Source organism: Thamnophis sirtalis, unplaced genomic scaffold (assembly GCF_051295495.1).
Source record: "Thamnophis sirtalis isolate CommonGarterSnake01/CBP01778 unplaced genomic scaffold, rThaSir2_p1.2 scaffold_14, whole genome shotgun sequence".
NCBI classification, from domain to species: Eukaryota; Metazoa; Chordata; class Lepidosauria; order Squamata; family Natricidae; genus Thamnophis; species Thamnophis sirtalis.
Genome location: NW_028261394.1, coordinates 40,121,915 through 40,149,707, shown reverse-complemented (window position 1 = coordinate 40,149,707; position 27,793 = coordinate 40,121,915). Strand labels below are relative to the sequence as shown.

At 44.1% G+C, this 27,793-nt stretch overlaps 1 protein-coding gene across 1 annotated transcript in view; it reads left to right on the top strand.

Annotated features, from left to right (window-relative positions):
• VSTM2B (V-set and transmembrane domain containing 2B) overlaps positions 1-27,793 on the top strand; it is a 61,825-nt gene that overhangs the window by 9,668 nt on the left and 24,364 nt on the right. The window contains exons 3-4 of the mRNA XM_087728623.1: positions 5,569-5,598; positions 11,587-12,091. Coding sequence (XP_087584749.1) covers positions 5,569-5,598; positions 11,587-12,091 — 535 coding nt within the window. The remainder of the gene's footprint in view (positions 1-5,568; positions 5,599-11,586; positions 12,092-27,793) is intronic.

Genomic DNA, 27,793 nt, shown 5'->3' with positions numbered 1-27,793 from the left:
ATCTGAAACCCCGGGCAGCTCACCGAGTCTCTGACTGATAGGCAATCCTCTGGAGTCTTCAACCTCCCTTGAGATTCCAGGATTGCGGGAATTGATTTGCGAAGCCTACAGGCACCCAGCCACCAGCTGCTCTTGGCATGGGGTGGCATGTTAAGAGAATGGAACCGTCAAGGAAAATAACAATTCCATGTTGACGAGAGACCTTCTTTGGATGCATGGAATGCGCTGAGCCAAGTCAAGCTTGACTGGTTCTCTGCAAAGTCACATCTGACTGTGATGGGTTCTGCTTTTCTAATCTTAAAACCAGTGGCGGGATTCAAACAATTTAACAACCGGTTCTCTGCCCTAACGACCAGCTGGGTAGGCATGGCTCGGTGGTCATGTGACGAGGTAGGCATGACCAACGCAACGTCACTCAGGTCGATGGGCGCTTCGCCTTAGCTGTGACAATGTAATAAGGGTTAACCAGAGAGGCAGTTTCTGTAAGCAGGGCAATAAAGATTAGGCTAGAAACAACACCAGAATGTTTCCTTCCTGCCTTCCTTACAGGATTAGCCCTGTAAAGTGGGAAAAAACAAAAGGAGATTTCTTCCAACAACTGGTTCTCCGAACTGCTTAGAAAGTTAACAACCGGTGCAAACTGGCTGAATCCCACCACTGCTACTCAAGGGGAAATCATGGGGGTTGCCTTCCCGACACATCTGGAAGGCAGCCTATTGGAAGAAGTTGTCCTAAATGTTAGGATCTAAAAGCAGTTAGGTGAAAGGATTATTGAATGGACTATCGCATTGGACTGTGGGGCCGAGAGGTATAGCTTTTTGTCCATACCTGTTCAGAGTTAGCAATAGCAATGGCACTTAGATTTACATACTGCTCCACAGTGTTGTAAGTGCTGAGCAGCTTACAGTGTAAGCATTATTTGCATGTTGCCCCCAACTTCCTCGTTTTGCCGACCTCGGAAGGATGGAAGGCTGAGTCAACCTTGAGCCGGTCAGGATCGAACTGCTGGTAGTCGGCAGAGTTAGCCTGCAATGCTGCATTCTAACCCCTGTGCCACCACAGCTCTTAGTACAATCTTATTAGTTGGACTCTTAGGTACCTTCTTAGGGAAGGGGAGAAGGGAGAAATACATTTTCCCCTCTGTTGCAACTCTGGACTGTTGGAAGGGAAGGCCAATCATATCCAAGTTCTCAGAGCATTGAAAGGAAAAATCATTATAGCAATAGCACTTAGACATATATACAGCTTTACAGTGCTTTACAGCCCTCTCTAAGCAGTTTTACAGAGTCGGCCTATTGCCCTCAACAATTTGAGTCCTCATTTTACCAACCACGGAGGGATGGAAGGCTGAGTCAACCTTGAGCCTGGTGAGATTTGAACTGTCAAATTGCAGGCAGCCGGCAGGCAACAGAAGTAGCCTGCAGTTCTGCACTCTGACCACTGCACCACCACGGCTCCTATCCAACCCACTTAATCAAAGCTCTCCCTTTTCCTTTGTTTTTTAAAATATGTGTCACGTATAAATAAAAGAAGAGGTCTTGTTCTCAGAGTTGCAGCTGCCATCTTGAGTTTTTTTGACCCTGCTCCCGATCAATTTGGATCAGTTAAGACAGTCTCTCTCTCTCTATCTTAAGCCAGCATCACCATCATCTTCTTTTAATAACCCCATAATCAGGGGTGAAATCCAGCAGGTTCTGACAAGTTCTGGAGAACTGGAAGCAGAAATTTTTTGAGTAGTTTGGAGAACTAGCAAATGTCACCATTGGGTGGCCCCAGAGTGGGGTGGGAATGGAGATTTTGCAGTAGCCTTCCCCTGCCACACCCACCAAACCACACCCACTAAGCCACGCCCACAGAACCCATAGTAAAAAAAATTGAACTTCACCACTGCCCATAATCCCTTGCGGGGTGGAGTCTAGGCAACTGAATGGAGTGTTTATCTACCGGATGCCCTTCCTGTCGCCAATGCAGAGTTTTGTTCAACAGATATATTCTCTGTGCCCAAAGAGAGAAATATCCGCCTCTACCTAGGAATGAACTCACAGCCTGCTGATTGTGAGGCCAGAGTTCTACCTCTAGGCTACCGCACCACTCCTCTCTTAAGCCAGGATCCTGCTCCCAATTTCCCCACTACTTCAAGCCAAAAAGAAAGCCCACGACATATTTATTTTATTGGAAAATAATGTCATTCTTCTGGAAAAATTACAAGGAATGTATCAGCCATTTATACTTGGACGATGCTGCTGCGAAGCCTTTCTCTGATTAAGAAACACTGACACCCACTTGCTGCCGATCAAAACTGACTTCACCAAGAGCAATGCTCTTAGCCTGAAATAGCTTTGCTCTCTACCAATATAGTGGTGGCACAGTCAGTTGCTATCAAGGAAAGTTGCATGCTAATTCAGTGTCCCCTTTTTTTCTCCCCAATATCTCCAAACACGAAGGGCACCTTTATTAAAGGATGCAAAATAGCTTAATTATGTGTATTGCGGTCTTTGTGTTTTTCTCATTGCAGTAGTTGCATTGGTGCATTTAAGAAAAAAAGCAGACTCGCACACTTTAAAGTTCACACTTCACATTGGGTGGCTTTCTCTAGTAACTTATTGCTGTTTGTCTCTGTGTTTGTTAAATAGGCTGCCCGTCAAAACATCCCAGGGGGGGAGGGTGTACAAAGCTATGTAAAATATAAAAAAGGAACCACACCATGATGTAGAAAAGATGTGGAGACTCTAGAAAGAGTGCAGAGAAGAGCAACAAAGAGGATTAGGGGACTGGAGGCTAAAACTTAAGAAGGAAGTGGGTATGTCTAGTTTAATGAAAAGGATTAGGGGAGACATGATAGCAGTGTTCCAATATCTCAGGGGTTGCCACAAAGAAGAGGGGGTCAAACTATTCTTGAAAGCATCTGAGGATAGGACAAGAAGCAATGGGTGGAAACTAATCAAAGAGAGAAGCAACCTAGAACTAAGGAGAAATTTCCTGACAGTTAATCAATGGAACAAATTGTCTCCAGAAGTTGTGAATGCTCCAACACTGGACATTTTAAGAAGATGTTGGATATCAATTTGTCTGAAGTGGTGTAGGGTTTCCTGCCTAAGCAGGGGGTTGGACTAGAAGATCTCCAAGGTCCCTTCCAACTCTGTAATTCTGTTCTAGGAATGTGTAGCTTTGTTGCACGATAGTTTTTAATAATCCATTAAGAAGGTCAAAAGAAAATTCATCCAGCCAGCCAGCAACTAAAACGCTTCCAGTATCAGTTCAAAGCACTGTTTTATCTTAGGGTAGTATTCCTCCAGCAAGACGGGCGACATACAAGTTTGATAAATAAATTATTCCACAAAATCTGGTTAATTATCGCAGCAAATGGCTGATCTTGTCTGAACATGGAAACTAAGTGAGGTTGCACCTTGTTAGAACTTAGATGAGAGACTACTAAGTATCCAGGTTGATTAGAAGCTCACAAAACCAGCCTAAGAGAAAGCTGTAGGACCATTTCTAAGAGAGCCACTAGATCTCCTGCTCGAGCAGGGGGGTTGGGGAAGAAGGCCTCCAAGGTCCCTTCCAACTCTATTGTTCTATGTTCTTAAGCTTCAGCATCCTCTGAATCTTGTTGGTTTTCTCGGCATGAGAAAAACAATGTTGTGACATCAACCACAAACCTGGAGGGTGAGCGATTTTGTAACCCATGTAGAAAAGGGACAGGACTTGTATTAAAGGTGAAGGTAAAGGTTCCCTCGCACACATGTGCTAGTCGTTCCCGACTCTAGGGGGCGGTGCTCATCTCCGTTCCAAAGCCGAAGAGCCAACACTGTCCGAAGATGTCTCCGTGGTCATGTGCCCAGCATGACTAAATGCCGAAGGCTCACGGAACACTGTTACCTTCCCACCAAGGTGGTTCCTATTTTTCTACTTGCATTTTTTACGCTCTTTCGAACTGCTAGGTTGGCAGAAGCTGGGACAAGTAACGGGAGCTCACTCCATTATGCAGCGCTAGGGATTCGAACCGCCGAATGGCCAACCTTTCTGATCGACACGCTCAGCGTCTTAGCCACTGAGCCACCTTGTATTATGTATTATGATGCCCCTTGCATTAAGCCCATCACTTGTATTATGATGCCCCAATGTTTCTTTCCTCAAGCTGATCCCCTTTGTGGATGTCCCTTGGTGGAAGTATCTATGAAACCTCCAGGAACTGAATTTGACGTGAATGGGCTTTAATTTTTTTCATTCAGCAAGTGCTCTGCACTCAGGAGGCCATTCCATAGTTGAGGTATCTCCAAGATACATCCATAAACAGAGATTTTGCTGGCATGGCTCAACAGTTGGTTGGCAAAAACAGAGGGGTTTGTGATTGTGATTGATACCCTGCCCTTGTTTTGACATCTGCCACATGCCAAAAGGGCTGAGCCCTCCATCACGTGGTCATAACAGCCATTTTGACTTTTTATCAACTTCCCTTGCCAATGCCCCAAGAGAAAATGCTCTTCCGGAGCCCCTAAAACCATCCTTTTCACAGTTTGCATTTTGGACGCGGACACCGCCTTCCCTTTTCTCTTGAGTCCTTAAAGCTTCTTTGGATGGCTGAGCTCGGCGTTTAAAAGAGCCTCTTTTCGTTGGCTTCGACAACAGACCTGCAGGGTGGGAAGAAAAGCTAAATAACGTATAAAGACATTAAAATGATGGCACGGTAGGAAAATTGATTTTCAAAGCTAATATTTGAATGCCGGGTCTTTCTCCCCGCTTCATGCCATTGCAATTTCACACGCCCGTTGGAATTGTATTTGCTTGAAATATAATAAATTAAAGTGATTTTTAGCTCTTCTTGCCCTCAGCTGCTGCTTTCTGGTAGCAAAACTATATCTACACTGAGCCACAGTGGCACAGTGGCTGGAGTGCAGTACTGCAGGCTACTTCTGCTGACTGCCGGCTGCCTGCAATTTGGCAGTTCAAATCTCACCAGGCTCAAAGTTGACTCAGCCTTCAGCCTTCCGAGGTGGGTAAAATGAGGACCCAGATTGTTGGGGGCAAGAGGCTGACCATGTAAACTGCTTAGAGAGGGCTGTAAAGCACCGTGAAGCGGTATTTAAGTCGAAGTGCTATTGCTATTGCTACATAACAGGAATCTTCTCAATTCAGCTGTGGTTCACCCAGACCATCTACCCAATGAGTTTAGACTCTACTCCCAATCCAAATAAATTAGCACCACATAAATGGATTCTGAGAAGCACCAAGGTGGCGCAGTGGTTAAATGCAGCACTGCAGGCTACTTCAGCTGACTGCAGTTCGGCTGTTCGGCTGTTCAAATCTCACCGGCTCAGGGTTGACTCAGCCTTCCATCCTTCCGAGGTGGGTAAAATGAGGACCCGGATTGTTGTTGGGGGCGATATGCTGACTCTGTAAACCGCTTAGAGAGGGCTGAAAGCCCTATGAAGCGGTATATAAGTCTAACTGCTATTGCTATTGCTATCCACTCCATTTTCATGGCGAGGGAAAGAAGCATTGTTCCTGGTCTTCAGAAATCTCTTGTTTCAATTTTTTTCTCCCCTTCCTTTTCTTTTTCTTTTTCAGGCAACCAGTAAAGATGCAACTAAGATCAGCGTAAGTACCTATCAAAATGCATGCATGGGGGGGGGGGTTGCCTGCATGGGGCTGTCTGTCTAAAATATTGCAGTGGTCCCTCGAGGTTAGATTTCTACCTGCCCTGAAAACGGACAAAGAGGCACCCAAAGGCAGCAGAAATAATTGAGCACATTCGGAAACGAATGCCTTCCCTATCCATTCATTGCACGCTCGTTATCAATTAGCGGCGAGGCCGTTCTAACCAGCTAATTGCACTGCTGATGGAGCAGAGTCTGTCTTTGGCATGTAGATAGGTGACAGTTTAAGGAAGTCCACCTTCCCCCTGAAGTCTGTTGATCCTCAGCTAGTAGAGACACTAATTTGTCTTGTGGTTTCTCATCTCCTCAAATTCTAGTCTCAGCCTGCAATAGGGAAAGCCAATATATTTGGAAGCCACACCCCGGGAGATGTTTAAAGGGAGATAAGCCACTGTTGTTGTGGTTGGCCAGCAACCAGCAGCCAAGTCGGACAGTGAGGAGATTGGGGAGGATCATGAGCCAATCCTGGAGGCTGGGGAAGGCTCGGACGATGGCTCTGCATCAGAGGCAGAGACGGGGCCGAGGCTGTCTGGCAGTGATCAGGTGCCTTGGGAGCTAGACAGCAGTGAGGCAGAGGAACAGCTGGAGCCTGTTCCCAGTGTGCGCATGCGCAGAGCTGCCAGAAGAAAAGAACAACAGAAATCGGGGTTGACTTGGGAGTAAAGCCACCGGTGGAAGGTGATAAGCCCCTCCCATGGGAAGTAAAAGAGGAGCGAAAGGGGAGTGGGCTTTTGCAGGAAACAATTCGTCATTAGATTCATTTCAGGAGTGTGAAGATCTGTCCGTGAGTCACAGAGACTCTGTGCCTACTCTTTCCTTGCACAGCACCTCATTTACCTGGCAGCTTTCCAAGAATAGATAAGGTCTGTAGTCATAAATATTCCTTTGAAAGACTGTTTGCCAGGCCTTTGCTGAATGTGAATGAGAGGAATTCACATTCGTTTAATAAAAGGGGTTTTGTCGGGACCAGGAATCTGCCTCGTGCTTTTTGGGGAAGCCTAGATCAGAACAACTGTTGGGAGGAGCCAGGATAGAAAGTGTGGATCTCTTCATTCTCTCTTCCTCTCCAAGCAGTGGGAACAGGGTAGATCATTTTGTGCTAGGCTTACTCTAATAACTTGTGGAGCACATTTGACACTGAGCCAAGGACCACATGAATTTAGACCAAGAGCTTCATGTAGAGGTAGGGCCAGCAGCTGCCTACCTGGGGAGCAGATTATTTATACGTTCAGAAGAATGAAAATACTCTCGCCTTTCTAAGCTTGTTCCACTTCGAGATGCAGATGGGAATGTTACGTATTTGGATGAGAGCGCTTGGGTTTTGCTTCAATGGGGATAGAAATATCTGCCTGTTAATGGAGAAAAGAGGACTCCACAAGAAACATATTAATGGGAAATGTCCCCATTGTTTTTACTAAGCTCCAAAGGCATCTTTTTCATCAAGGTTTGCTAAGGTTTCATCTTGGGCTTAAGGTCTGAAGCGAATGGTTGGAGAAATGGTAGGACAGATACAGAACATCATAGAGCAAAGGTTTAGCCCACTCCTCTAAATACTGTGTAGTTTGGAGAGGGATAGGTTTAATGGATAGTCTTAATACCTCCATCAAGCAACCTTTTATTCTTGCCTTCCTTCCTTTCTTTTTCTTTCTTCCTTTTTCTCTCTCCCTCCCCCCTCCCTTCCTCTCTCCCCCTTCCTTCCTTTCTTGTATTTATCTTCCTATCTTCATATCTCCCACCCTTCTTATCTATCTATCTATCTATCTATCTATCTATCTATCTATCTATCTATCTATCTATCTAATCTATCTATCTATCTATCTATCTCCCTTCCCTCATTTTCTTTTTTCCTTTTAATGGATATTCTTAGTACCTCCATCAATAAATCTTTTATTTACACCTTTCTTTCTTTCTTTCTTCTTTTTCTCTCCCTCCCACCTTCCTTCCTTCCTTCCTTGTATTTACCTTCCTATCTTCATATCTCCCACCCTTCTGATCTATCTATCTATCTATCTATCTATCTATCTATCTATCTATCTATCTATCTATCTATCATCTATCATCTACCTACCACCTACCATCTATCTATCTATCTATCTATCTATCTATCTATCTATCTATCTATCTATCTATCTATCTATCTATCTATCTATCTATCTCCCTTCCCTCATTTTCTTTTTTCCTTTTAATGGATATTCTTAGTACCTCCATCAAGAAATCTTTTATTCTCACCTTTATTTATTTATTTATTTATTTCTTCTTTTTCTCTCCCTCCCTCCTTCCTTGTATTTACCTTCCTATCTTCATATCTCCCTCCCTTCTTATATCTATCTATCTATCTATCTATCTATCTATCTATCTATCTATCTATCTATCTATCTATCTATTTATCTATCTCCCTTCTCTCATTTTCTTCTTTTTTCTTTTTTCCTTTCTTTTCTCTCTCTCTCCCTTCCTCCCTCTCTCTCTCTCTCTCTCTCTCTCTCTCTCTCTCTCTCATGACAGCTAAATAATTGATATACTGTAATGCCAACTTTAAATTTGTGGTGTGTGTCGTTCTGATTTCCAAGCTGCTTTCTCTTCTAACAAAATGATCCCGTACTCTTTTGGGCCTGCTGGGTGAGCTGGCATGGGTTTTCCCTGTGGCTGATTGCACCTTAGATTTCAGGGGCTAATCCATCAGTCACCCACCTCTGTCAAGTTCATTTAGACAATATTACAGTGGAACTGCGCTTGTTGATTTGAAACACCCTTCTGTTATATATATCGCCTACTCTCTGTCCCTACTTTAAGGTGTGGCTTAGTCATGCTAGCTAAACCCTGCTTGTGAAGTTATGAGCTATTCAAATACAGGAATAATAATAATAATGCTCTCAAAAAATTGAGGTATACCATTTTTTTTGTCTGAAGACAATGGAAACGATGTAAGATCCAGGTTTTAAGTGGAGAGCAGCTAGACAAAATCTATGAGATGCTTAAAATCTCATTTCATTCAATGAATAGAACAGTTGATATGTTGCACACGTTGAATAGGATGAAGAAGACTTGACTGAATTGGTCTCTTCTAGCTGTGTGTTGCTATAATTCAGTGATTACCCCCAAGGCATTTCAATTTTTCCTTTCTTTTTCTTTTTTCCCTTTTCCACTGCTTTCTCCTTTTCCTTTCCTTTCTTTCTTTTTTTGGAGGGGAAAAAGGAGAAATCTTGAGGGGTGGGGGTGGGGGGTCAGCTGGCAGAGATTTTTTTTTTGAGCTTTTGCAGAGAGGATTAAATGGAGATGCTGTGTTGGTACTTTAATGAGGAGAAAGGAGGCCTGGGTTTTAGTCTGGGGAACAGAAGCACAGAATGAGTGTCTGGGTGTGATTGGATCCCTTTCTTTCTGTAAAAGGATGAAGACGGGATTAAGAAAGCCCAGCACGTTGGGGCTGATATTTTGACAGGTGATATATTTTAAATGCATTGTTGCTGAAAAGGGGAATGGCTAGGATTAACGGCCCGGCTGTTGACTGTAGTGGAGAGATGCATTTAATTAAGGGAAGAAGGAAATGGAATTAGTAGCTGATTTTTGGAGGGGGAGAAATCAGAGCTTTAGAAACAGTCAACTGTGGGCTGGAGAAATAGAAATGGACATAAGCAAAGACTAACAATGGGGAGGCATTTCATTTGCGAAAAGGACAATTCAATTTGGAAGATGAAGGGCACCGCCGAAAGGCATCGTATGTTAGCTTAAAGTAGGAGAATCAAAGGACGAGATGATTTTTCAAGCCGTGGCTTTTTTTAGTAATCCCGTCGTGAACGTTGCTTGGGTTTCAGCCTCTGTAAATAAACCAGTCTTTGCCATTTTCAAATCTTGATTTGTGCCTTAAGGCAACGTGGGAATGTGTTTGTCGTCAGTGTCATAAATCACGATAAAACAAGCCAGGGCTTAGAATAATATAATTATATAAAAAAGATGTGGAGACTCTAGAAAGAGTGCAGAGAAGAACAACATAGATGATTTGGGGACTGGAGGCTTAAACATATAAATAACAATTGCAGGAATTGGGTATGTCTAGTTTAATGAAAAGAAGGACTAGGAGAGACAGAATAGCAGTCTTCCAATATCTCAGGGGTTGCCCCAAAAGAAGAGGGAGTCAAACTATTCTCCAAAGCAACTGAGGGTAGGACAAGAAGCAATGGGTGGAAACTAATCAAGGAGAGAAGCAACTTAGAACTATGGAGAAATTTCCTGACAGTGAGAACAGTTCATCAGTGGAACAACTTGCCTCCAGAAGTTGAAAATGCTCCAACACTGGGAGTTTTTAAAGAAGATGTTGGATAACCATTTGTCTGAAGTGGTGTAGGGTTTCCTGCCTAGGCAGGGGGTTGGACTAGAAGACCTCCAAGGTCCCTTCCAACTCTGTTAATTCTGTTAAATGCTGCTTGTTTAAGACATCTACGATATTAGCAAGACTAACTTTACTTCTTGCTACCTCTCTCCCAGCCCTTGAGACCATCCTACTGTATGATTAGTAGATCTTTGGTCCATGAAATGGACTTTGAATTGCGCAACATGTTTGCCTGACTGCTTAATTGTCTCGCCTCATTAAATCTTCTTTAGATTTGGCTGCACAGAGCAATTTATAATGAAGGGAAAGCTACAGGGAAATAAGGCCATCTCAACCTCTCAGCCCCAAAAATAGAATGTGTCCTAGGACAGACACATTGTGGGATCAGCTGCAAAAAAAAGGGGGGGTAGAGTCACAGCACAGAAGAGGAGGAGCCAATGACATGTTGATACAAAAGGCCATGCCTGGGAGATTCCATGGGAGTTCTGGCTGTGGAGACAGGTGTCCAATGCTCAACACATGTTGGCTTCAAACAGATCTAATAACCAATGGAAGATCATCAGTCAGAAGCCCATTAATGTGGTTCCTTCCCACTAGAGTTCTTTGACTCAAAGTTCCATCAGCTCCAATCGGTATTCCTGTCTACTGGGGGGGGGGGGAACCATTGAAAAAAGCCAACTTCTATCTCCAGGGTTGCCACAAAGAAGAGGGAGTCATTCTCCCTCTTTGGAGCTATTCTCCAAAGAACCTGAAGGCAGGACAAGAAGCAATGGGTGGAAACTAAGGAAGGAGAGAAGCAACTTAGAACTAAGGAGGAATTTCCTGGCAATTAGAACAATTGATCAGTGGAACAAGTTGCCTCCAGAAGTTGTGAATGCTCCAAACACTGGAGGTTTTTAAAGAAGATGTTGGATAACCATTTGTCTGAAATGGTACAGGGTTTCCTGCCTAAGCAGGGGGTTGGACTAGAAGACCTCCAAGGTCCCTTCCAACTCTTGTTATTTTATGCTCTTGCACAGTCCAAAATATCTGGAGTGTGCTGGCTGGAGGAGGGCTACTAGTACTAGGGAAGGAAGTTCATGGTTAGAACTGTATCGGGTAGGCATGGAATAAGTTGGCAGAAGCTGCTTCTGACCTCCCCTCTATCCTTTGTACGTTGCTCTGATGGGAAGGTGATCTTACTGTCCACAATCTTCAAGCTTTGTTCTGCCTCTCCCCAAAGAAAAGAGTTTTTATCTGCTGTCTACTATGAAGCCAATCCCCTTGAGTTCAAGGAGGAATAGGCGAGGGCACCTTTGGGCATTGTGTGTGAACATCACTGGGTCTTGCTTTTGCCTCCCGCGATTCCCCCTTGGCTTTAAGGTGGTCTCTAGGGAGGACGAGAGTCACCCGAGACCCTCGCTCTTATGGCACCACTGTTGCTCCCTTTCCTCTTTCCTAATTTGTCCTTCTCAGTCCACAAACTCAAATCTCTTAAGGATCACTCGTGGCTTTGTTGCGGTGTGATCGCCGCAGAAACTTCACCATGCTTGGTATCCTAATAACAACGGTTGTTAAGCGGGCCCACCACGTCTGAATAACCTCTTCTCTCTCTCCTCTTTCCAGACGGTGCGCGTCCAGGGCAATGACATTTCGCACCGGCTGCGGCTGTCGGGGGTCCGGCGGCAGGACGAGGGCATCTACGAGTGCCGGGTGTCGGACTACAGCGACGAAGACACGCAGGAGCATAAAGCCCAGGCGGCGTTGCGGGTCCTGGCGCCTTTCTCGCCTCCCGACGTGCAGGCGGCCGAAGCCGTCTCGCACATCCAGAGCAGCGGCCCGCGGAGAAGCAGCCCACCCGGGCGAGCCACGGCCGAGCCGGGTCTGGGAAACAAGCGCCTCCTCCCGGCGCAAGGCGAAACTGCCGCTGCGGCCGCCGCTTCCTCTTCCCTCTCTTCCTCCTCCTCCTCCTCCTCTTCTTCTTCTTCCTCGGCGTCTTCGGAGTCCGCCGCCGCCTCTTCCTCTTCTTCCAGCCCCGCGACCGTGGCGGCGGCGGCGGCGGCAGCAGCAGCCTCGTCAGCCTCGCCTCGGCCGGCCTCCGCGATCGTCCTCCCGCAGCAGCGAGGATCAGGTAGGTGGAGCCGCAGCGACACCCGGCGGGGAGTGGCGGAAGCGCATGGAGCTGTCCGTGGTGCTGAGCGCCGGCTTGACTGGACAGCCCAAAAGGCGTAATCAGATTCACATTAACAGAGTAGGAATGGACTTTCTGGCCATCTAGCCCAAGAAGGAGACCCTACACCATTTCTGACAGATGGAACTCCAGTCTCTTCTTGAAAGCTTCCAGTAATGAAACTCCAGAAGAGAACCTCTGTTCAACCTGCTGCGGCCTAGAGGTGGGAGCAAGCTGCTGTGGCCTAGAGGTGGAACTCCCTCCTCACAATCAGGAGGTTGCAAGTTCAATCCTAGGTAGAGGCAGATGTAGGTTCTCCTGCTTGGACAGGGGGTTGCACTAGATGACCTGCAAGGTCCCTTCCAACTCTGTTAATCTGAAAATCTTCCATTGGTTGATTGCACTGTCAGAAAATTTCTCCTTATTTCAGGTTGAATCTCTCCTTGTTCAGTTTCCATCCATTATTCCTCGTCTGGCCCAGATGCCCATGCTCTGGCTGTTGATCCAGACTTGCTTCTTTGCTCTGCTCCATTGGAGTTCTGTTTGTTCTCATCTTTTGTGACCTGTAAAATCCTCCTTTGATGGCTCAGCTGAAACATTCTTCTTGTTTTTATTTGGTATGCTCTTCTATCAAAGCACAGGGCGAGACATTGCCCACCACCAGAATCTTAGGAAGTGGGTTAAGCTGGGAAGAGAGCAGTTGATCCAAAGGTCTATGGAGATTCTCAGTCATCAAGGTCATGGTTGTCCCAAAGGCACTTTTTTAAGGGGCAAGTGGACTTTCTGGTTTTTCTTTGAAGATGTTTCCGTGGCACGACAAAACCGCGGTCCACTAAAGCGTGCCCGATTAAAGCGCGTCGCTGACGTCATCAGCAGCGCGACAACAACGACCGCGGAGAAAAAAGGGTGCTTTAAAAAGCGCTTTTAAAGCAAGCTGATTCACGTAAAGGTAAGGGTTAGGTTTAGGGTTAGGCTTAGGCTTAGGCTTAGGTTAAGGGTTAGGGTTAGGGTTAGGGTTAGGTTAAGCGTTAGGGTTAGGTTTAGGGTTAGGTTAAGGGTTAGCGTTAGGTTTGGCGTTAGGTTAAGGGTTAGGTTTAGGGTTAGGTTAAGGGTTAGGTTAAGGGTTAGGTTTAGGGTTAGGTTAAGGGTTAGGTTTGGGGGGGTTAGGTTTAGGTTTACGTGTTAATTTTAGCTTTACCGCTCACAAGTGTGCTTTTTTCGTCGCACTGTGATGACGTCAGGTACGCGGTTTCGTCGAGCGCGCTTTAGTCGACCGCGGTTTTGTGGTGGAACCGATGTTTCACTTCTCATCCAAAAACTTCTTCAGCTCCTTCTATTCCTCACCAACCAGTCAGGGCTGAAGAAACCTCTTCACTGAGAAGCTAAACATCTTCAAAGAAAAAACATAAAAGTCCAGTTGCCTCTTGAAAAAGCAACTTTGGGACAATTGGGCCAAAGTTAACTTCTGAGTTTGGGTGGATTTGGGTGGAAGCTGGGTCTTCTATCCCAACATTGTATAACCTTAACACACCTTGGCTTTCAGCATGGTCTCAATATACTTTCCCAATAGTCTTCCATTCAACTAGAAAGAGTTAAATACTTCTCAATGCACGTTTTCTTCCCCAGGTTGCTTTGCATTAAATTTCAAAGAATTAAGCCTGATGACAACAGAAAGTATTTAAACTGAAAATGACAAAAATTGGGCATGGCTTGTGATAAATTGTGTTTGGGGCATGTACAGAAATGTTATTTTTGAGGAAAAAGTGTTTCTTTGAAGGATGAAAATATTTCTATGGGATTGGATGGTGTTTTTCAGACCTTGAGTATATTTCTTTCAATGAAGCGCTTACGCTATGAATATTGCCCTAGAAAAGCTCTTAGTTGATCCAAGAGGAAGCTTTGTATTTCTCACAGCTGGATAGTAAGTGAATGTAATGCTTTAAAAGGTCAGCTGAGTACTTGCCTCCCTAGGACTCTCTATAGAAACAATCTAGACTCATTGTACGAAGAAAACTCTATTACAAATTATTATATAAAGCATTTCCCCAAAGCACTATATAGCATTAACCAGTAATAGTAATAACAGCAGAGAAGCCCCTTTGCTCTTTCATAGAACTGATTGCAATAGTTCTTTGGATTTATTTTCAGGCAAAATCATAATTATATTACATCACTCTATTTGAATGCATATTTATGTAATAGAATAGAATAGAATAGAATAGAATAGAATAGAATAGAATAGAATAGAATAGAATAGAATAGAATTCTTTATTGGCCAAGTGTGATTGGACACACAAGGAATCTGTCTTTGATGCAGATGCTCCCAGTGTACATAAAGAAACATAAAATAGAATACATTCATCAAGAATCATAAGATCAACACTTAGTGATAGTCATAGGTTACTAATAAGCAATCAAATTATACTAGGAAACAAATAAACAATATACATTTTAAAGATACAAGCAGCAGAGTTATAGACATAAGTGGGAAGAGATGGAATGAAGAGAAGATTAATAGTAATATAGTCTTAGTAGATAATTTGACAGTGTTGACAGTGATAATTGTGGGGATTAGTTGCTTAGCAGAGTGATGGCGTTCGGGGGGAAAACAGTCCTTGTGTCTAGTTGTTCTGGTGTGCAGTGCTCTATAGCGTCGTTTTGAGGGTAGAAGTTAAAACAATTTGTGTCCAGGATGTGAGGGGTCTGTAGATATTTTCACAGCCCTCTTTTTGACTCGTTTAGTTTAGTTTAGTTTCCTTTATTTGTATGCCGCCCTTTTCCCTGGGGGGACTCAGGGCGGCTCACAATTCAAAAAGGGGGGTGGGGAAAGACAAACAGTAGACAATACAACATGTTAAAAAAAAGAGCACAACAGTCACACAGTTCGGGTGGGGCTACAATCTTAACCCCAGGCCAGCCGGGACAGCCAGATCTTTAAAGTGGCGCGGAAGGACTGGAGGGTGGTGAGGACTCGTGCAGTGTACAGGTCCTCAATGGAAGGCAGGTTGGCCGTAACTGTTTTTTTTCTGCAGTTCTAATTACCTAATTCCTCAGTCTTTCCCTTCTCTATTTATGATACAGGTAGCCCTTGATTTACAATTCATTGAGTGACCGTTTAAAGTTACAACGGCACTGAAAAATGTGACCATTTTTGTAATTACGACCTTTGCACCATCCCCATGATCATGTGATCAAAATTCAAATGTTGGCACCTGGTTCATATTTATTACCTTCGCTGTGTCCCAAGGTCACGTGATTCCCCATTTGTGACCTTCTAACAAGCCAAGTCAAGGGGGAAGCCAGATTCACTAAGCAACCCATCTTGCCAAGTTAACAACTGCAGTGATTCCATTGGCAATTGTGGCAAGAAAAGAGCAAAACTCACTTGGGAAATTTCTCACTTAACAGAAATTTTGGGCTCAGTTGTGTTCAGAAGTCAAGGACTGCCTGTCTGTATGCATTATCATGAGTAACGTCCTCTTGTGAAGGCATTCAAGAGCCGCGGTGGTGCAGTGGTTAGAATGCAATATTGCAGGCTAACTCTGCTGACTGCCAGCAGTTCGATTCTGACTGGCTCAAGGTTGACTCAGCGTGCCATCCTTCCGAGGTCGCTAAAATGAGGACCCAGATTGTTGAGGACAAGATGCTGATTCTGTAAACTGCTAAGAGCGGGCTGTAAAGTCTAAGTGTTATTGCTATTCATTTTGCTGTGCTTCTAGTAATCGGCGTGTTTTATTTAGGGAAATAAGTTCAGTCGGTCTTCAAAGAGGTTGATTTTGGAGTGTGGTTAGGATTGGAATGTACAGTTTAGACTTGGATTTCAGAATAATAGAAGGGAAATAGGCAAAAAGTAGAAATGTTAACGGGACACAGTGGCTTAGTGGCTAAGATGCTGAACTTGTCGATCAGAAAGTCAGCAGTTTGGCGGTTTGAATCCCTAGTGCCACATAACGGAGTCAGCTCCCGTTACTTGTCCCAGCTTCTGCCAACCTAGCAATTCGAAAGCATGTAAAAAATGCAAGTAGAAAAATAGGGAGCACCTTTGGTGGGAAAGTAACAGCTCTCTGTGCGCCTTCGGCATTTAGTCATGCCGGCCATATGACCATGGAGATGTCTTTGGACAGCACTGGCACTTCGGCTTTGAAACAGAGATGAGCACCTAGAGCTGGGAATGACTAGCACATATGTGCCAAGGGAAACTTTACCCTTACCTTAGAAATGTTAAGAAAAGAAAACATTCTTATCAGTGACTATGTTAGATCCAGAGGTGGGTTCCTACCAGTTCGCACCTATTCGGTAGAACCGGTTCATCAAATCTACCGAACCGGTTAGAAGAGGTTCCACCAGTGGACCCGGAAAGCAGGCCACACCTATAGAAGAGGTTCCAAAATTTTTTGAAACCCGCCACTGGTCCTTGGATATGATTATTCTACACTATCATGCTCATATTTATAAAACTCAGTGCCTCTGTGAAAGGTAAGGATGACTACTGCATTTGTGGTGCAATCAGAACATTGCGTGTGTTGAAGATGTTTTAACGCAAACCAAAGATGCCTTTTAAAAAACAAGTTTACATCATATTCTTATGCATGCCAGTGCTGTGTGTGAGGTAATTTAAGGTGGTTCTGACAAGTGTCATCGCCATCTTCATATCCAGTCACATGGGAGGCAGGCCACTCCCATCCGATCATATGGGTGGCAAGCCACTCCCACAAAGGAAGCCACACCCACAGAGTAGGTTCGAACAATTTTTGAAACCCACCACTGGTTAGATCCATATAGTTTAGTTTATGTGCTCTAAAAGTCGAAAGTGAGATTGGTAAGTATCAGGTTAGGGTTAGGCTGGTTAGGGCTCTTCATTTCCCTCATTAGATAGATGCAATCTATATACTACTAAAACGTCTTGTGCCTGTTTGATTGTTTGTCATCTTCAACTGGTGAAACAGGGCATCATAGGGCAACAAATTTTTATACAACATGCCTCAATGGGACTAATTAGCAGAATGAAACCAAAATCAATGTTAGCAGTAAGGATTGGAAATAGCAATAACATGACTGTGGCTGTCCACTGAAGCCATCACACACTTCTAGTGGCGTTAAAATCCAGGAAAGTTGTGGGTAGCTTCAGTGGACAGCCACGGCCAGGGAATTGCCATTTCCAATGTTTGTTCCCAACTTGCCCCAAGGAAAGTCCATAGGGGAAGCCAGCAGGAAATTGAAAGTTGCTTCCATTCCCACTGCTTTTTTGTGTGCCCTTGGACATCTACTTGAAATAGAATAATAGAGTTGGAAAGAACCTTGGAGGTCTTCTAGTCCAATCCCCTGCTCAGGCAAGAAACCCTACATCACTTCAAACAAATGGTTCTCCAACATCCCCTTAAAAACTTCCAGTGTTGGGGCATTCACAACTTCTGGAGGCAAGTTGTTCCACTGATTCATTGTTCTCACTGTCAGGAAATTTCTCCTTAGTTCTAAGTTGCTTCTCCTCTTGATTAGTTTCCGCCCATTGCTTCTTGTCCTACCCTCAGGTGCTTTGGAGAATGGCATCTGATGGCATTTTCACAACAAGATCATCATGAACATAACAGGAACCCTAGTGGGGCAGTGGTTAGATTGCAGTATTGCAGGCAAATTCTGCCCACTGTTAGGAGTTCGATCCTGACCGGCTCAAGGTTGACTCATCCTTCCATCCTTCCAAGGTTGGTAAAATGAGGGCCCAGATTGTTGAGGGCAATACTGTTTGATTAATTGTTCTTGTCAGGAAATTTCTCCTTAGTTCTAAGTTGCTTCTCTCCTTGATTAGTTTCCACCCATTGCTTCTTGTCCTACCCTCAGGTGCTTTGGACCTGACTTTTTTGTGGAATCTTACTTAGATATGGAAATATATCTGAAACCATGATCCAGTGGATCATGAGTTATCTAGTGGTTTATAAAGGTGTCCATTTTGTTAACAGGTAGCTAGTCCCAAAAATGGAACCCACAGTGTCGCGCAGCACAAAGTGTGTAGAGCAGAGATGGACCTTCATCTTGCAATCGAAGAACATACATTTTTTGGGGGGGTTGGAGGAGAAAGTTTGGAAGATAATGGTATATGCACCATAACTTACAAAGGCCTTCATGGCTTAGGCCTTTAGGATAGTTGCTCCATGTTGAATCTACCCACCCAAAGCAATTTAGTTGAGAAAGGGAGCCGTGAGTACCTACTCCTTGAGAAATCATATGTTAGGTATCAAAGCCCAGGTCCCCACATGAAGATTCGATACAACTGATTTATTGCTGTAGCACAGTGGTTCCCAAACTTGGCAACTTTAAGACTTGTGGACTTCAACTCCCAGAGTTCTCCAGCCAGAAGAGCTAGCTGGAGAATTCTGGGAGTTGAAGTCCACAAGTCTTAAAGTTGCCAAGTTTGGGAACCACTGCTGTAGCATATGCCCAAGAGTCTTCTCAACTAATAGCCCGCATCTGGTGAGAGTTAGATATGGGTCAACGGCACTCAAGGATTGTTGGCTTTAGTTTGTTGTGGCTGCATAGGGATTCTAGGCTGATTCCTCTTTTCTCCCTGCCCCCCATGCTCTGCCACCCCTTCTCCCACCTCATGGGAGTAGGATAGCAACAGCAAAACTCCCTTTCTTTGCAATATTCAGCTTTCCCAGGTTTGAACGAGCCCACCATTCTATCATTCCAAAAAGAATTTGGTAGCTTATTCTGTTCGGCAAATGCAGTTAATGTGATGTGTTGGTTTTTTTTAATCTGGTCCTCTGACATGTATTTATTTAGAACTAGTGATGATAATCTGGAATTACCCAAGTATTTATTTATAAGGGGAAAATGTCCGGACCAAACGTAATTTCTAATGTTGGATTTTCCCCCTTACCAGAGGGAGCCCCTCGTGGAGTACTGTGAAGCCGTTACCATGGCAACTCCACTGCGCTGTACAGTAGAAGCTATGTTACAGCAGTACAGTAGAAGCCATTTTAAGGCACAACAGCTTGTATCTTAACAGAATGCACACCCCAAGGGGTGTTAGGGGTGTCTTACCCCCACAGTATTTGTTTCCAGAGGTTAAGTCATCTGTGTACCAAGTTTGGTTGAAATGGCTAGAGGTGTTCCAGGGTTATGCTGGAAACACACACACACACACACACACACACACAAAGCCATTATATATACATTGCAAGCCACCTAGAATCTAATAAGTAATATATAATGACGGTGGTTGCAAATAAATAAATCTGTAAAATAAAAGTGAACAACTAGAGCAATGGTGGGTTGCAGGCGGTACGCCCCGGTACGGGCATACCGGAGCCTGCCCGGAGCACCGGATACCATTCCGGTACGGTGCTCCAGAGGGCCCACCCGCCCACCCGAGGTCCTTACCAGTCCTTTAAGCCTTCAGCGCTTCCACGCACGGACATGACGCATATAAGGCCTGCACGACACTACACTGAGCAGCTAAAGCGTCGCAGAGGCACTAAGATGCATGCGTGCGCTAAGATCCAGAACCCACCACTGAACTAGAGACACCCTCCCCCCGTCCCCAAACGCTTACATTTTTGGCAGCCTAACTTAACCTGGGGATGCTGAGGTTTTTAATATCCAAAGTAAAAGTGTATTTTCCTTATGGTATTATCACCTCTGCTTTTTTTGTTTTTCCATCCCATTTCCAAGTTATCTATTTTCTTTTTCTTTTGAAAAAGTTTTTATTTTATTTTCATACATGACAAGTAGACCATTACATCTTAACAATCACAAGGAGGCAGGGCAGTATCTGCTCTCCCTCTCTCCTCCACCCTGCCTCCTTTCTTCCCTCTAATATTCCTCTCTTCTCTACGTCCCCTTCCTCTCTCCTTCTCCTCTCTCCTCTTGCCACTCCTCTCTCTCCTACTCTTTCTCTCTCTTCCATTTCCCTCTCTCCTAATCCCCTCTCTTCCTCCTTTCCTCTCCCTTTCTCAGAGTCATCTTCCTTTCCAAGTCATCCATTTTCCAAGACAGGTCTGCCATTTCAATACTATGAGGAATGGATATGCATGACTGACAATTCTAGAAGATATTTCTATCCAATAAAAAAAAAATACAGTGAGCAGTTGAAAAATAGAAGCGACGCACAGAATATGTGAGCGGGTTGTGGTGGAACAGTGGAAGTAGGATTGTCAGCAACGTGACAGAGTACAGACACAGCCATAAATATAATACCTCCACTGGAAAAAATATTTATAAAAATTGAAATAGAATCCTCAATATATTGTAGGTGCCATCCCAGGCATCACAATACGATTGCCAGAATGATCTAGATTTAATCATTTGCATCTTGAAGCATATGGCATATGGAACATTGTTCCTATCAATTGCATAATAATATCATGACTGCATGATGTCACTTGCCTTTCTCTGCAAAGCAGAGAACTTGCTTTCCTGGATCAAATATTAGAATGACAGTGTTGGAAAGTACCTTGGAGGTCTTCTAGCCCAGCCCCATGGTCAAGCAGGAAACCCTATATCAGTTCACACAAATGGTTGTTGAATCTCTTCTTTAAAAATGCCAGTGATAGAGTAACTTCTGGAGCAGGGGTGGGTTTCAACCAGTTCGCGGCAGTCCCTGCGAACCGGTTGGTCGGCGAACCCGGAAGTAAGTAACTTCCGGGAACGGCGAAGGGCCCATCCGCCCGCCTGCACTCCTTACCCGGTTTTGACGAGTTCTGCGCTTCCACGCATGCGCAGGACGCATACAGCGCCTGCGTGATCCTCCAGGAGCAGCTGGAGCATCGCACAGACGCTAGTACACATGTGTGCACCGTGCACGTGCACGAGGACGCCGCCGGCCCCATTCCAACCGAACCGGTTGGAACAGGGCGAGAAACCCACCCCTGTTCTAGAGGCAAGCTATTACACCGGTTGGTTGTTCTCACTGTCAGGAAATTTCTCCTTAGTTCTAGGTTGATTCTCTCCTTGATTCGTTTCCATCCATTGTTTCTTGTCCTGATGACTGGTGCTTTGGGGAACAGGTTGACTCCCTCTTCTTCTTTGTAGCAGCCTCTTATATTCTAGATGAGTAACAACCTTCAAGTAGCTCTTTGAAGGCAGGACTTTTGGAAGTTTTGGTTCAGCCTATTTCAATATGGCACGTGACGATTCAGACTCAGCTGGCAGCCAAAAATGTTTGTCTGCTAGGAAAGTTTCCTTGGTATAAGGTCTTGTTTGTTCTGACCTAGGCTTCCCTAAGACTATAAAGCAAACTACTTAGCCCAACAAAAACCCCTTTTATTAATTGACTGTGAATTCTGCTCATTCACATCCAGCAAAGTCTTTCGAGGGAGGATTTACAGTCACAGACCTTATCTGGCTTGGAGAGCGGACAGGCTCTGCAAAATTTGGCAAGGAGTCTCGGAGAGTCACGAACCAATTAAGCGAACTAATTGTCTCCTGCAAATTCCACTCCCCTTTCGCTTCTTTTTTATTTCCTCTGTGAGGGGCCATTCATCGTGCACCTTTGGCTACTCCCAAGTCGATCTTTGTTCTTTAGCTGTTCCTTTCATCTGGCAATTCTGTGCATGCACACACTGGGAACAGGCTTCAGTTGTTTGTCTGCCTCTCTGATGTCTGGCTTGGAAGACAGCTGATAACTGGCATGGGGCTCTGGCCCCCTCTCTGCTTCTGATACAGAGCCCTCATCAGAGCTTTCCCCAGACTCCAGGACTGGCCCATCTTCCTCCACAACCTCCTCACTGTCTGAATCTGCTGCCAGCTCCACTGACCATTGGCAGGCCACAACACTGTTCACCTGCAGCCCTTTTGGCTAGATAATTTCTGATGACTTCTAAACAGACTGAAGATGTGTGTTCTCAAGACATAGCATAAATGCCTATAGCTTATAGCAGATGGTGCAATACAGTGCCTTGAATTCATTGGTGCGTCTTGATTACCTTGTTTCTGACTTTTTGTTCCCAAATTCTGAAGCCATGTTTCTTCCTTAGAGAAAGTATGCACCAGTTGTTTCTTAAACTATAATTAGGAATTCTCTGATGGCTGTTCCTTCCACAACAGTGGAAAGTCCCAAAGAAAGCAAAGCCCACATTTGACATTGATGTTAGTTCTTAGCCATGATAAGACATGCAGAAGATGCCTTCTGGAAAATTTGAAAGCACAGAGTAAAGAACAATTGATCCTAAAAGTAACCCTGGTTCAAACTATATATACAAAAAAGATGCTGAGACCCTAGAAAGTGTACAGAGAAGAGAACAAAGAGGATGAAGAGGATGAAGGCTAAATCATATTATGAATGGTTGAGGAAACCAGGTGGGTCTAGCCTATTGAAGTGAAGGGCCAGGGATGACATGATAGCAGTCTTCCAGGACTTATGGGGCTGTCACAAAGAGGGGATTGACATTCTCCAAAGCACTAGACTAGAGGGTTAGAATTAAGAGGTGGAAAATCATTAAAGACAGACCCAACCTGAAGATAGATAGATAGATAGATAGATAGATAGATAGATAGATAGATAGATAGATAGATAGATAGATAGATGATAGATAGATAGATAGATGATAGATAGATAGATAGATAGATAGATAGATAGATAGATAGATAGATAGATAGATAGATAGATAGATATTATCATACTTATAGTTGAAAACCATCTCTATTTTAATACATTCATTGTCTTTTCCCCCCTCTAATTCCTACCCATTGCCTCTAGCCATACATAGAAACTGTTCCATGTCAGGTAATAGTCTGAATCTTCTTCATCCTTAATTTTAAAAGTTAACTTATCCATTTCAGCACGTTCTAAAACATTTCTGAATTACTTCCTCATATGATCGAGTGTTTTCATTTTTCCAGTATTTGGCAAATATAATCCTTGCTGCTGTCAGTATGTGTAAAGCTAAACATGTGGGGCTTTTGTCGTAACCCTCTGATATTATTCCCAACAGATATCATTCCCGCTTCGAATCTATATTCTGTTTAGTGATCTCTTCCAGCCAATTATGTAATTTCTCCCAGTGTTTTCTTGGTTTGCTGCATGTCCACCACATGTGGCAGTATGTGCCTGGGGACTGATTACATTTCCAGCACTTTGTAGACAGCCAATCTGAAGGATTTTCTCACTGTGAAAAACAGTTAATCAATGGAAAGCTGGAGATGTGGGTGCTCCATCACTGGAGGTTTTTAAGAGACCTGACAACCATTTGACTGGGATGGCATAAGGCAGGGGTGTCCAACTCAAGGCCCACGAGCCAGATGCAGTCCATGGGGTGCTTAGATCTGCCCTGTGGGGCTTCCCTGGAAACAGCGAAGGACCAGTTTGTGGTCCCTCTGCCAGCAAAAACAGAGCTTCTGTTTTTGCTGGCAGAGAGCTGCAGGAGGCCATCACAGCCAAAAATGGGGCCCAGGGGAGCCACACACAGCCCCCCCCCTTTCTGGGCTCTGTTTTTGCTGGCAGAGGACTAGCAAAGCAAACTAAAAACAAAACCGAAGGAGAGATGCTTCCCCTTTTGCATTTGAGCATGCAAGAAGGGACAGGAAAGGCAAAAGGGGAAAGAAAAAGAGAGCAAGGAATGTAAAATAAGGAAAGAGGGGAAGGGAGAAGAAAGGAAGAGGGAAGGAAGGAATGAAATTATAATGAGAGTGAGGGACGGTCAGAGGGAAGTCCTGCCTTAGCACTTGACCACCACAGGTGCTCCTGACACAAGTGACATCAAGCTGGCCATGCCCACCCTGGCTACGCCTATCCCAGCCACACTCACCCTGCCCCCCTTGACGTCAAACACAACCCTGATGCGGCTCTCAATGAAATCAAGTTTGACACCCCTGGTATAAGGTCTCATGCCTTGAGCAGGGGTATGGATGAGAAGACCTTCTAAGTCCCTTCCAGCCACCATGATTCTAAGCTCTATGTTTCAGAAAGCCACCAACCATTTCAGCCCAGGGATTATAAGGCAGAACCCAGAAGTAACATTAACAGCCTGGATTGCCATGTTCTGAGAGAACTACAATGGCCACATTACGTTCCATGAGCAAGAGGAATAATCTTGAAGTCACCGTGGCTGTTTGCCTCCTCCGGCTGTTTCTCCATTAAATGTATACCTTAATTGGAGCACTTCTAAACAGTGTAGGTCATTATAAGCTTTCAGTAAATTATTGAAGGGCTGATCACAACAGTAAACTCCATCTTCCTCCACAACTGATTAATTTATGCGGAGTGCTTGTGAGTTACATACATAGTACATATGCCTTAATGAAACAGCCAAATTGTAATCGGCACAGAGCCATGTTAACAGTTAACAGATGGGCATAAACATTTGCAGCAAAAATAGCATGTGAGGGTAACATTTCCTGCCCAGATAATTTCATTTTAGCTAATGTATCTGTTGCGCTGTTCTCTATCTCTGGTGGGTTTTATGTCGGGGGGGATGAGGAGGACAAAGGTTTGGGTTGGGCCAAAACTGAAGCAACCAATGGCAGAGAGGATATTTGGGATGCAAAGCACATCAACTGCAAGAGGTGAAGGTACCTTAGATGAGATATTCAATTCTATTGTGATGTACAGGTAGTCCTTGACTCACGCCCACAATAGAGTCCAAAATGTATGTTGCGAAGTGAGACGGTTCACCAACAAATGCATGTTCGACAAAAGCGCACTGACGAAACCGCGGCGAGAAAACCGCGAGGTCAAAATTGCACCGACGAATGCACGCAGAAGCACGCCGACAACATCACGCCGACAAAGAGTGCCTTCAACAAACAACTAATAACAACCTAATAACCCTAACCCTAACCCTAACCCTAAACCTAAACCTAAACCTAAACCTAAACCTAAACCTAACCCTGAACCTAACCCTAACCCTAACCCTAACCCTTACCTTAACTTAAATCGTGCTTTTGTGGGCGCGGTTTTGTCGGTGTGTTGTGGGCGTGTTTATGACGTCATGGGTTTTTCGCCGCAGTTTTGTTGGCGCGGTTTTGTCGTGCGTGTATTTGTTGGTTCACGAAGTGAGACGTTTGTTAAGTGAGTTTTGCCCCATTTTACAACTTTTCTTGCCATGGTTGTTAAGTGAATCACTACAGTTTGTTAAGTTAGTAACACAGTTAAGTGAATCTATTCTATTCTATTATCCATCCATTCTATTCTATTCTTTTATCTATCTATTCTACTCTAGTCTATTCATAAAGGCAAACCTATGTGTCCCAGGATAATATTGCAGGAGCCAATCTGGGCCGGTCACCCGGATCAGAGGTTTGGTCTTCTGAGCTTTCAAACTTGTGCTGGAGCCCGTTCCCAGTGAAATTTCTCTCTACCCGAATGTGTGCTTTCGGCTATTCTATGCGTAGAACCCCAATCAACAACTAAAAAGCCGCACACAACGAGAGGCGTATAAATACCACACACAGAATATACACACTGCTAGAGAGAAGTTTCCCAAGGGTGGGCTCCAGCACGTGTCCGAAAGCTTGAAAGACCAAACCTCTTGTCCCGGTGACCGACCCAGATTGGATCCTGCACGAAGGATTTTACTTCAAATGTCTCTTTAATCATGAAGCTTACAGAATATCTTTGATTTGGTAGCTATTTGTCATGATTTGAAAGGATAGTTCATCAGGACAGCAATTAGAATATAATTATCTCTTAAGAGGTATGCATGAGTCGGTGTAACATCATTATTTCTGGAAAAGCCTGCATTTCCAGAAACTCTTCAGTTTATGATACATTAGCATCATTTGGTACACATATTGTTTCTTTGGTATACGCTAAAGTGCAGCGAGCACCTCTGGAATTATTTGATTTAGCAAATAGATCTATCCATCCCTTTCCCCCCTGGGGTTAGCGGAATGTACGCAGTTGGCAGCAAGTCTATGAATAATGTATTTAGGAGGCTGTCGCACCATAAATACGTATATGCCCAGAATTCAATTCATTAAATGTTTTAATGCACTTATCCAAGATGGGTTTCGTTACCTAGATTCAACCCAGTTTTTATTACTCGTTTGGATTTTGAAAAGAAAATATTTACTACCTTTCAGATAGGAAGCACTTATTGATGCCATAATGGATCCCTGGAGTGATTGGCTGTGAGATTTGCAATGCATTTTACCAGTTTTTGCCATTTACTTCAGGTTTCCAGCAAAAGACACCATTTACTTAACGGCTATTGTTAAAAAATGATTGTAACTACAAATCTGGTCCTATTGTATCTCAATTTTTAAGTCCAAACAACGTATGACTGTAATTTCTTTAGAAAACAGTAAAGTAGAGTAGAGTAGAGTAGAGTAGAGTAGAATAGAATAGAATAGAATAGAATAGAATAGAATAGAATAGAATAGAATAGAATAGAATAGAATAGAATAATTTATTGGCCAAGTGTGATTGGACACACAAGGAATTTGTCTTTGGTGCATATACTCTCAGTGTACCAGGGGTTGGTTCCTGCCAGTTCTAACCTCTTCTATAGAAGAGGTTCCACAAATCTACAGTGCCATTTAGAACCGGTTCCAGCTCCCTCCCCCTGCCCATCTGCACATCATCAAGATGAAGAGCGAGAGGAGGAATTCTGGGAGTTGAAGAGAAAAATGCATGGAAAAGTATCACCTGGGATGGACTGGTCAATTAATTAAACAAAATGTCAATTCAATGACATTTCTCATTCAGCTGATCATCCCTGGTTTTTAAGCTCTGAATATTTTTAGGACTGTTTAGATGATGTATCAACAGGTCATACATTGTGAGGTTCAAGCCCAGAGAGAAAAGAGCAAGATTCAATCAAATCCAGTCCTTTATTAGCCTGAACCAAATAGACAGAATCTTGCCAGACTATAGTTATAACATTCTAAGCTGCTAGATACATCCTGAAAGATTGTAGGGTGTGAGTACCCTGAACCTCTCCCTCATCCCTCCCCCATCCAGCCTGGGACTGTGAAGTCCCTTAATCCAGGCCCTTTCTAGGAAAACTCTATGTTGTGCTACTGCCGAGGTATATTCCATCCCATACGTGCTTTCTTCTGGCTGAAAAACATCCCACAGCCCTGGTAGAAAAATAACGTTCCAATAAAAAGAGATATGGATGCCAACTAGTCCACTCAGCTGGAGGAATCTTACAAATGCAGAATCTCTGAAAGACTGATGGTGCTACCTAGTTTGGTAATGAAACATCTGCCAGAAATTCACCTATCAAGGTTCCGACTAATGAACCCAAATGAGTCAGTACTCTGAGACTTTCAGCTTCCTCAAAGAACTGCTTTATTGAGTACATCATTTCAACATGCAGGATGATCTTAAAACCAGCTCTAGTTATTTCCTACGGCTTCATGATAATTAAACGTTAGAGATTCCCCCTCTCCTAGTGTCACAAGTCACATTGTCCAATTAGGTGTTCTGGTGTCTTCTTGGTGGCCAGTTTCAGTCTCTGGCCAGCACCAGTTGAGACCGACCTTGGTTCCCATGAGATAGTTGGTTGTTTCCATTCCACAGTTCCATTCCATTCCATAGTTGTTGGTAGTTCGCATTCCACTCTTTTCCCCCCTCCCAGAGCTGTGTGCCAACTTGAGAAATGGAAGATGGCTGCCGTGGGCTCGATCCATTCAGAGTTGACCAAGCTCAGAGGACAACCAGGACCCCAGAGAGCAATACCTTCACCAGGAGCATTCATAGGGCACAAATGCCCATTTAAAAAT